At 68.3% G+C, this 11,584-nt stretch overlaps 1 protein-coding gene across 1 annotated transcript in view; it reads right to left on the bottom strand.

The window, feature by feature from the left end:
- MEGF8 (multiple EGF like domains 8) overlaps positions 1–11,584 on the bottom strand; it is a 69,450-nt gene that overhangs the window by 29,896 nt on the left and 27,970 nt on the right. Inside the window, 9 exon segments of the mRNA XM_071800529.1 lie at positions 1,447–1,610; positions 1,613–1,653; positions 1,741–1,859; positions 2,862–2,960; positions 3,827–4,008; positions 5,413–5,531; positions 7,149–7,388; positions 8,790–9,000; positions 10,387–10,661. Of these exon segments, the coding sequence (XP_071656630.1) occupies positions 1,447–1,610; positions 1,613–1,653; positions 1,741–1,859; positions 2,862–2,960; positions 3,827–4,008; positions 5,413–5,531; positions 7,149–7,388; positions 8,790–9,000; positions 10,387–10,661 (1,450 nt within the window).

An 11,584-nucleotide genomic window follows, 5' to 3' on the forward strand; every position in this document is an offset into this window, starting at 1 on the left:
GTCAATGGGGGTCAATGGGGGTCAATGGGGATCAATGGGAGTCAATGGGGATCAATGGGGATCAATGGCAGTCAATGGGGGTCAGTGGGGATCAATGGGGACCAGTGGGGGCAATGGGGGTCAATGGGGATCAATGGGGGTCAATGGGGATCAATGGGGGTCAGTGGCAGTCAATGGGGGTCAATGGGGATCAATGGGGACCAGTGGGGGCAATGGGGGTCAATGGGGGTCAGTGGGGATCAATGGGGGTCAATGGGGATCAATGGGGGTCAGTGGCAGTCAATGGGGGTCAATGGGAGTCAATGGGGACATTGGGGACATTGGTTTAGGTTTAGGCCAGGCTCAGGTTCAGTTAAGCCGAGCTTTAGGCCAGGCCCAGGTTCAGGTTAAACTGAGTTTAGGCCAGGCCCAGGTCCGGGTTAGGCTGAGCTTTAGGCCAGGCCCAGGTCCGGGTTAGGCCCAGCTTTAGGCCAGGCCCAGGCTCAGTTAGGCCCAGCTTTAGGCCAGGCCCAGGTTCAGTTAGGCCCAGCTTTAGGCCAGGCCCAGGCTCAGTTAGGCCCAGCTTTAGGCCAGGCCCAGGCTCAGTTAGGCCCAGCTTTAGGCCAGGCCCAGGTTCAGTTAGGCCCAGCTTTAGGCCAGGCCCAGGCTCAGTTAGGCCCAGCTTTAGGCCAGGCCCAGGCTCAGTTAGGCCCAGCTTTAGGCCAGGCCCAGGCTCAGTTAGGCCCAGCTTTAGGCCAGGCCCAGGCTCAGTTAGGCCCAGCTTTAGGCCAGGCCCAGGCTCAGTTAGGCCGAGCTTTAGGCCAGGCCCAGGCTCAGTTAGGCCCAGCTTTAGGCCAGGCCCAGGTTCAGTTAGGCCCAGCTTTAGGCCAGGCCCAGGTTCAGTTAGGCCCAGCTTTAGGCCAGGCCCAGGCTCAGTTAGGCCCAGCTTTAGGCCAGGCCCAGGCTCAGTTAGGCCCAGCTTTAGGCCAGGCCCAGGCTCAGTTAGGCCCAGCTTTAGGCCAGGCCCAGGCTCAGTTAGGCCGAGCTTTAGGCCAGGCCCAGGCTCAGTTAGGCCCAGCTTTAGGCCAGGCCCAGGTTCAGTTAGGCCCAGCTTTAGGCCAGGCCCAGGTTCAGTTAGGCCCAGCTTTAGGCCAGGCCCAGGCTCAGTTAGGCCCAGCTTTAGGCCAGGCCCAGGCTCAGTTAGGCCCAGCTTTAGGCCAGGCCCAGGCTCAGTTAGGCCCAGCTTTAGGCCAGGCCCAGGCTCAGTTAGGCCCAGCTTTAGGCCAGGCCCAGGCTCAGTTAGGCCGAGCTTTAGGCCAGGCCCAGGCTCAGTTAGGCCCAGCTTTAGGCCAGGCCCAGGTTCAGTTAGGCCGAGCTTTAGGCCAGGCCCAGGTCCGGGTTAGGCCCAGCTTTAGGCCAGGCCCAGGTTCAGTTAGGCCGAGCTTTAGGCCAGGCCCAGGCTCCCACCTCCAGGCGCGTCCACTGCAGCGTCCCCAGGTCCAGGGTCCAGGCGTCGTCGGCCACGCCCCCCCCGGCCGTGAGCCCCCCCAGCACCAGCATGGCGCGCAGCGGGGGGAGGGGCGCGGCCGCGTGGAACAGCCGGGGGGCGGGGCCGGGGCCGCCGTTCTGCCCCCCGCCAGCAGCTGCGTCCAGCGCCGCTCGGCCACCGAGAACCTGCGGGCAACGGGGGCGTGGCCGGGTGGGGGGCGTGGCCGGGGGGTGGGTGTGGCCGGGGGGGCGTGGCCAGGCGCTGTCGCTCACCTGTAGACGTCTCCCAGCAGCCCCTGGGGCAGCGCGAGCCCCCCGAACATCCAGAGGGTCTCGTTGGGCCCCTCGACCAGAGAGTGACCGAAGCGGCGCAGGAACCGGCTGGCGGGGTCCTGGGGACAATGGGGGCGATGGGGGCGATGGGGGCGATGGGGGCGATGGGGGCAATGGGGGCGATGGGGGCGATGGGGGCGATGGGGGCGATGGGGGCAATGGGGGCGATGGGGGCAATGGGGGCAATGGGGGCGATGGGGGCAATGGGGGCAATGGGGGTGATGGGGACAATGGGGACGATGGGGACGATGGGGACATTGGGGACAATGGGGGCTATGGGGACAATTGGGGCGATGGGGTCAATGGAAGTCAGTAGGGGTCAATGGGAGTCAATGGGGTCAATGGGGTCAATGGGGGTCAATGGGGATCAATGGGAGTCAATGGGGGTCAATGGGGGTCAATGGGAGTCAATGGGGGTCAATGGGGGTCAATGGGGGCAATGGGAGTCAATGGGGGCAATGGCGATCAATGGGGGTCAATGGGGGTCAGTGGGGATCAATGGGAGTCAATGGGGATCAATGGGAGTCAATGGGGGTCAATGTGGGTCAATGGGGATCAATGGGAGTCAATGGGGGTCAATGGGGGTCAATGGGATCAATGGGGATCAGTGGGGGTCAATGGGGGTCAATGGGGGTCAATGGGGGTCAATGGGAGTCCATGGGGGTCAATGGCAGTCAGTGGGGATCAATGGGGGTCAATTGGGGTCAATGGGAGTCAACGGGGGTCAATGGGGGTCAATGGGGTCAATGGGGATCAATGGGAGTCAATTGGGGTCAATGGGGTCAATGGGGGTCAATGGGGGTCAATGAGGGCAATGGGGATCAAGGGGGGTCAATGGGATCAATGGGAGTCAATGGGGGTCAATGGGGGTCAATGGGAGTCAATGGGGGTCAATGGGGGTCAATGGGGGTCAATGGGAGTCCATGGGGGTCAATGGGGGTCAATGGGGATCAACGGGGATCAGTGGGGTCAATGGGAGTCAATGGGGGTCAATGGGGGTATTTTGGGGTGGTTTTGGGGTGTTCTGGGGTGTTCTGGGGTGTCCGGGGCCCAGCGCTCACCCCCCCGTCGCCCCCCAGCCGCTCCCACACGAGGTTCCCGGGGCCGTTCGGTTCCTCACACGCGGGGCCCCAGAACCCGGGGCGGCAGCGGCAGCGGCCCTGGAATGGGGACCCCAAACTGAGACCCCCCCATTGACCCCCCCAGACCCCATAGACCCCATAGACCCCCATAGACCCCCCCAGACCCATAGACCCCCATAGACCCCCACAGACCCCATAGACCCCCATAGACCCCCACAGACCCCATAGACCCCCCCAGACCCCATAGACCCCATAGACCCCCCCAGACCCCATAGACCCCCATAGACCCCCACAGACCCCATAGACCCCCCCAGACCCCATAGACCCCCATAGACCCCCCCAGACCCCATAGACCCCATAGACCCCCATAGACCTCCCAGACCCCATAGACCCCCCCAGACCCCATAGACCCCCACAGACCCCATAGACCCCCCCAGACCCCATAGACCCCCATAGACCCCCACAGACCCCATAGACCCCCACAGACCCCATAGACCCCCATAGACCCCCACAGACCCCATAGACCCCCCCAGACCCCACAGACCCCATAGACCCCCATAGACCCCATAGACCCCCCCAGACCTCATAGACCCCCCCAGACCCCACAGACCCCCATAGACCCCCACAGACCCCATAGACCCCCATAGACCCCCCCAGACCCCATAGACCCCCCCAGACCCCACAGACCCCCATAGACCCCCACAGACCCCATAGACCCCCATAGACCCCCACAGACCCCATAGACCCCCATAGACCCCCCAGACACCCCCATAGACCCCCCCATATTCCCCCAAACCTCCCCCAAACCCCCCAGTCCCCCCTGCACCCCCAAACCCCCCTGCCCCCCCAAACCCCCCTGCCCCCCCAGCCCCCCAGCCCCCCCTGCCCCCCAAACCCCCCTGCCCCCCCAGCCCCCCAGCCCCCCAGCCCCCCAAACCCCTCACCTGCTCGCAGCCCCCCCTCCCGAGCCGGGCGCCGCAGTCCCCGGGGCAGGGGGGGCAGTTGGGGTCCCCGGGGTCCCCAAAACACAGCGGCTCCGGGGCCCCCGCTGCCCCCCGCACCCCAACGGTGGCGTTGAACCCCGAAACCGCGCTGCCGTTGGACTCGTGGTACAGGACCAGCACCCCTGGGGGACCCCGAATCAGCCCCTGCACCCCAACATCTGCACCCCAAACCGCCCCTGCACCCCAACATCTGCACCCCAAACCGCCCCCTGCACCCCAACATCCGCACCCCAAACCACCCCCTGCACCCCAACATCTGCACCCCAAACTGCCCCCTGCACCCCAACATCCGCACCCCAAACCGCCCCTGCACCCCAACATCTGCAACCCAAACCGCCCCTGCACCCCAACATCTGCACCCCAAACCGCCCCCTGCACCCCAACATCTGCACCCCAGCATCAGCCCCTGCACCCCAACATCTGCACCCCAAACCGCCCCCTGCACCCCAACATCCACACCCCAAACCGCGCCTGCACCCCAACATATGCACCCCAAACCGCCCCCTGCACCCCAACATCTGCACCCCAAACCGCCCCTGCACCCCAACATCTGCACCCCAAACCACCCCCTGCACCCCAACATCTGCACCCCAAACCGCCCCCTGCACCCCCAGACCCCCATGCACCCCCAACCCCCCCGCAGCCCCAGACCCCCCCCTGTACCCCAAACCCCTGCACCCCCAGACCCCCATAGACCCCCCTGCACCCCCAGACCCCCTGTACCCCAAACCCCTGCACCCCCAGCCCCCATAGACCCCCCAGCCCCCCATAGACCCCCATAGACCCCCCAGCCCCCCAGCCCCCCCGCGCCCCCAGCCCCCATAGACCCCCCAGCCCCCATAGACCCCCCAGCCCCCATAGACCCCCATAGACCCCATAGACCCCCCAGCCCCCCATAGACCCCCCAGACCCCCATAGATCCCCATAGACACCCCCTGCACCCCTAGACCCCCATAGACCCCCATAGACCCCCATAGACCCCCCAGCCCCCCCAGCCCCCATAGACCCCCCAGCCCCCATAGACCCCCATAGACCCCCATAGACCCCCCAGACCCCATAGACCCCCATAGACCCCCCAGACCCCCATAGACCCCCCTGCACCCCCAGACCCCCCAGCCCCCATAGACCCCCATAGACCCCCCAGACTCCCCAGCCCCCATAGACCCCCCTGCACCCCCAGACCCCCAGCCCCCATAGACCCCCATAGACCCCCCAGACTCCCCAGCCCCCATAGACCCCCCTGCACCCCAAACCCCTGCACCCCCAGACCCCCATAGACCCCCATAGACCCCTCTGCACCCCCAGACCCCATAGACCCCCCAGCCCCCATAGACCCCCATAGACCCCCATAGACCCCCATAGACCCCCCTGCACCCCAAACCCCCACACCCCCAGACCCCCAGACCCCCCAGACCCCCATAGACCCCCATAGACCCCCCAGCCCCCATAGACCCCCATAGACCCCCCAGCCCCCATAGACCCCCCAGCCCCCCAGCCCCCCCAGCCCCCGCGCCCCCAGCCCCCACCTGAGGTGGCGTCCAGGCTGAGCGCCCCCCCCCCGCACAGCGCCCCCAGCAGCGTGGGGTCCCCCTCCAGCCGCCCCGAGTCCAGGAACGGGGGGACCCCGTCGAACACGTAGGTGAAGCTGCCCTGGGGGACACGGGCGCTGGGGCAGGGACCCCGACACCCCTGACCCCCGGGACCCCCCAAACCCCCCGGGACCACCCAGGACCCCCGGGACCCCCCCAAACCCCCCAGAACCACCTGGGACCCCAGACCCCCAAACCCCCCGGGACCACCCAGGACCCCCGGGACCCCCCCAAACCCCCCAGAACCACCTGGGACCCCCGGGACCCCCCAAACCCCCCAGAACCACCCAGGACCCCCGGGACCCCCCAAACCCCCCGGGACCCCCCAAACCCCCCAGAACCACCCAGGACCCCCGACCCCCCCAAGCCCCCAGAACCACCCAGGACCCCCGGGACCCCCCCAAGCCCCCCAGAACCACCCAGGACCCCCGGGACCCCCCCAAACCCCCCAGAACCACCCAGGACCCCCAGGACCCCCCAAACCCCCCAGAACCACCCAGGACCCCCAGGACCCCCCCAAACCCCCCAGAACCACCCAGGACCCCCAGGACCCCCCCAAACCCCCCAGAACCACCCAGGACCCCCGGGACCCCCCAAACCACCTGGGACCCCTGGAGACCCCCCCTGACCCCCAGGACCCCCAGAACCACCCAAACCCCCCCGGACCCCCAAAGCCCCCAGGACCCCCCAAACCCCCCGGGACCCCCCCAGAACCACCCAGGACCCCCTGCACCCCCAGACGCCCCAGGACCCCCCCATGCACCCCTAGATCCCCAGGACCCCCAGACCCCCCTGCACCCCCATGCACCCCCGGACCCCCAGACCCCCTCGGACCCCCCCAGGCCCCCCAGGACCCCCCTGCACCCCCAGACCCCCCAAACCCCCCCCTGCACCCCCAGACCCCCCGGACCCCCCCAGATCCCCCTGTGCCCCCATGCACCCCCAGACCCCTCAGGACCCCCCCATGCACCCCCAGACCCCCCAGGACCCCCATGCACCCCCAAACCCCCCGGACCCCCCAGACCCCCCTGTACCCCCATGCACCCCCAGACCCCCCCAGACCCCCCTGCACCCCCAGACCCACCAGGAACCCCAGACCCCCCAAACCCCCCCCTGCACCCCCAGATCCCCCGGACCCCCCCAGACCTCCCAGGACCCCCCCATGCACCCCCTGGACCCCCCTGCACCCCCAGACCCCCCAGACCCCCCTGCACCCCCAGACCCCCCTGTGCCCCCATGCACCCCCAGACCCCCCAAACCCCTCCCTGCACCCCCAGACCCCCCAGGACCCCCCCATGTACCCCCAGACCCCCTGCACTCCCAGACCCCCCTGTACCCCCATGCACCCCAGGCCCCCCAGACCCCCCTGCACCCCAGACCCCCCAGGACCCCCCCATGTACCCCCAGACCCCCCTGCACTCCCAGACCCCCCTGTACCCCCATGCACCCCCAGACCCCCCCGGACCCCCATGCACCCCCAGACCCCCCAGACCCCCATGCACCCCAGACCCCCCTGTGCCCCCCTGCACCCCCAGACCCCCCAGACCCCCATGCACCCCCAGACCCCCCTGTACCCCCATGCACCCCCAGACCCCCCAGACCCCCCTGCACCCCCCGGCCCCCCCAGACCCCCCAGACCCCCCCAGACCCCCGGCCCCCCCAGACCCCCGTACCTCGCAGGGCCCGGGCTGGTCCTGCTCCAGCTCCACGTGGATGGTGGGACAGGGCTCCCCGGGGGGGCACCCCTGGGCGCCCCCCCCCCCACCGCCAGCACCCACACGCAGAACTGGGGCCCCCCCGCGGCCCCCCCGGGCCCCCGCGAGCCCAGCGCCAGCGGCTGCGTGGCCACCAGCGCCGACAGGTTGGCCACCAAGTGCCGGCCCCCGCACTCCCGGTAGCAGCGCCCGCCGAACCTGGGGGGGCGCTGTCAGTGCCGGGGGGGGGCCCCCAGGCCCCTGGGGTCCCCCCGGCCCCACGGCCCCCACGGCCCATTGACCTCGAGTGACCCCCAGGGTCCTAAAGCCCCCCCAGTGACCCCGAGTGACCCCCAGGGTCCTAAAGCCCCCCCAGTGACCCCGAGTGACCCCCAGGGTCCTAAAGCCCCCCCAGTGACCCCGAGTGACCCCCAGGGTCCTAAAGCCCCCCCAGTGACCCCGAGTGACCCCCAGGGTCCTAAAGCCCCCCCAGTGACCCCGAGTGACCCCCAGGGCCCTAAAGCCCCCCCAGTGACTCCAAGTGATCCCCAGGGTCCTAAAGCCCCCCCAGTGACCCCGAGTGACCCCCAGGGTCCTAAAGCCCCCCAGTGACCCCGAGTGACCCCCAGGGTCCTAAAGCCCCCCAGTGACCCCAAGTCTTGTCCCATGTCCCCCCATGTCCCCACGTACCATGTCCCCATGGCCCCATTGTCCCCATGTCCCCCGTCCCCATATCCCCCCATGTCCCACATCCCCATGTCCCCATGTCCCTTGTCTCCATATCCCCCATGTCCCCCTGTCCCCCCACGTCCCCATGTCCCCCATACCCCATGTCCCCCATATCCCCCCATGTCCCCCATGTCCCCCTGTCCCCCCATGTCCCCATATCCCCCCAATATCCCCATGTCCCCCATATCCCCCCAATATCCCCATGTCCCCCATGTCCCCCATATCCCCATTGTCCCCCCATGTCCCCCTGTCCCCCATATCCCCCCATGTCCCCCCATCCCCCCCGTCCCCCATGCCCCCCCATCCCCATTGTCCCCATGCCCCCTGTCCCCCATGTCCCCCCATGGCCCCCTGTCCCCCATGGCCCCATGCCCCATGTCCTCCATCCCCCCCGTCCCCCATGCCCCCCTGTCCCCCATGTCCCCCTGTCCCCATATCCCCATGGCTCCCTGTCCCCCATGCCCCCCCATCCCCATTGTCCCCATGCCCCCCTGTCCCCCCATGTCTCCCCATATCCCCATATCCCCCATGTCCCCCATGTCCCTCCTGTCCCCCCGTCCCCATCGTCCCCATGTCCCCCCATATCCCCATATCCCCATCCCCCCCATCCCCCATCCCCCATGTCCCCCCCATCCCCCATGTCCCCCCATCCCCCCCAACCCCCCATCCCCCATGTCCCCCCCATCCCCCATGTCCCCCCATCCCCCCCAACCCCCCATCCCCCCATCCCCCCCATCCCCCATGTCCCCCCATCCCCCATGTCCCCCCCATCCCCCCATCCCCCCGTCCCCCATGTCCCCCCATCCCCCCCGTCCCCCATGCCCCCCCATCCCCCCATCCCCCCGTCCCCCCCGTCCCCCCCATCCCCCCATCCCCCGTCCCCCCGCTCACCGGGGGTCCCCGAAGTGGCCGGGGGCGCAGCGCTCGCAGCGGGGGCCGCGCGTGGGGGGGCGGCAGAAGCAGAGCCCCGAGCCGGGGTGGCAGTGGCCGCGCTCGGGGCGCCCGTGGCCGTGGCACTGGCAGGGCCGGCAGCCCCCGGGGGACGCGCCCGAGCCGAAGCTGCCGGGCACGCACAGCTCGCAGCGCTCGCCGTGGGTCCAGTCTGGGGACATGGGGACATCATTGGGGACATGGGGACATGGGGGACATGGGGACATTGGGGACATCATTGGGGACATTGGGGACATGGGGACATTGGGGACATGGGGACATGGGGACGCGGGGGGCGGCAGCAGCAGAGCCCGGGCCGGGGCGCCCGTGGCCGTGGCACTGGCAGGGCCGGCAGCCCCCGGGGGACGCGCCCGAGCCGAAGCTGCCGGGCACGCACAGCTCGCAGCGCTCGCCATGGGTCCAGTCTGGGGACGTGGGGACATCATTGGGGACGTGGGGACATTGGGGACATGGGGGACATTGGGGACATCATTGGGGACATTGGGGACATGGGGACATTGGGGACATGGGGACATGGGGACATTGGGGACGTGGGGGACATGGGGGACGTGGGGGGATATGGGGGATATGGGGGATATGGGGGATATGGGGACATGGGGACATGGGGGGATATGGGGACATGGGGACACAGCTCGCAGCGGTCACCATGGGTCCAGTCTGGGGACGTGGGGACATCATTGGGGACATGGGGACATGGGGACATGGGGACATGGGGGACATGGGGACATGGGGACATGGGGACATTGGGGACATTGGGACATGGGGGACATTGGGGACATGGGGACATATGGGGGGTATGGGGACATGGGGACACAGCTCGCAGCAGTCACCGTGGGTCCAGTCTGGGGACGTGGGGACATTGGGGATGGGGGGATATGGGGGGATATGGGGGACATGGGGGGATATGGGGGGACATGGGGGGATATGGGGACATGGGGACACAGCTCGCAGCGCTCGCCGTGGGTCCAGTCTGGGGACAACGGGACACTGGGGACATGGGGACATTGGGGACATGGGGGATATGGGGGGACATGGGGACATTGGGGATATGGGGACATGGGGGATATGGGGATATGGGGGACATTGGGGACGTGGGGGACATGGGGACATTGGGGACGTGGGGGACATTGGGGACATTGGGGACATGGGGACATTGGGGACATGGGGGATATGGGGGGACATGGGGACATTGGGGATATGGGGACATGGGGGGATATGGGGATATGGGGGACATTGGGGACGTGGGGACATTGGGGACATTGGGGACGTGGGGGACATGGGGGACGTGGGGGGATATGGGGGATATGGGGGATATGGGGACATGGGGACACAGCTCGCAGCGCTCGCCGTGGGTCCAGTCTGGGGACAATGGGGACATGGGGACATTGGGGACATGGGGACACTGGGGACGTGGGGGACATGGGGACATTGGGGGATATGGGGACATGGGGACACAGTGGGGACACTCGGGGACACTCGGGGACACTCGGGGACACTGGGGGACACTTGGGGACGCCGGGGCCAGGCGGGGACGCACTGTGGCAGCGGTCGCAGACGCCGGGCCCCGCGGTGTCACAGCTGCTGTGGAAGTGGCACCCGCAGTCCACGGAGCAGCGGGGAGCGGGGTCCCCCCCGGGGTCCCCCCCGGGGCTGCTGGTGGCGTTCGGGGACCCCCCGGTGCCGTTGGTGACATCTGGGGACCCCCCGGTGCCGTTGGTGGCGTTTGGGGACAGCGAGGTCCAGCCCAGGTGACACACGCAGGTGAAGTTGGGGGCCCCGCTGCAGTAGCCGTGCCCGCAGTCCTCGTAGCACCTGGGGGGACAGTGGGGACATTGGGGACACGGGGACCCCCACAGTGACACCCTGTCCCCCCTTGTCCCCCGTGCCCCCGGTGTCCCCATCCCCATGTCCCCAGTGTCCCCATCCCCATGTCCCCATGTCCCCAATGTCCCCATATCCCCCCAATGTCCCCATGTCCCCATGATGTCCCCATTGTCCCCGTGCTCACGTGCAGTCGCAGCGCGTCACCCCGTCACCCGCGTACCCCCATGTCCCCATGTCCCCAATGTCCCCATATCCCCCCATTGTCCCCATGTCCCCATGATGTCCCCATGATGTCCCCATTGTCCCCGTGCTCACGTGCGGTGGCAGCGCGTCACCCCGTCGCCCGCGTACCCCCATGTCCCCATGTCCCCATTGTCCCCATATCCCCCATATCCCCCCAATGTCCCCATGTCCCCATGATGTCCCCATGTCCCCGTGTCCCCGTGCTCACGTGCGGTCGCAGCGCGTCACCCCGTCACCCGCGTACCCCCATGTCCCCATGTCCCCATGTCCCCATGTCCCCAATGTCCCCATGTCCCCCCTTGTCCCCGTGCTCACGTGCGGTCGCAGCGCGTCACCCCGTCGCCCGCGTACCCCCATGTCCCCATGTCCCCAATGTCCCCATATCCCCCATATCCCCCCTGTCCCCCCATTGACCCCAATGTCCCCCATGTCCCCATGTCCCCATGATGTCCCCATGTCCCCCCGTGTCCCCGTGCTCACGTGCGGTCACAGCGCGTCACCCCGTCACCCGCGTACCCCCATGTCCCCAATGTCCCCATGTCCCCCATATCCCCCCATTGACCCCAATGTCCCCAATGTCCCTATTGTCCCCATTGTCCCCACGTCCCCGTGCTCACGTGCGGTCGCAGCGCGTCACTCCGTCACCCGCGTACCCCCATGTCCCCATG

This window comes from Patagioenas fasciata, chromosome 31 (genome assembly GCF_037038585.1).
Source record: "Patagioenas fasciata isolate bPatFas1 chromosome 31, bPatFas1.hap1, whole genome shotgun sequence".
NCBI classification, from domain to species: Eukaryota; Metazoa; Chordata; class Aves; order Columbiformes; family Columbidae; genus Patagioenas; species Patagioenas fasciata.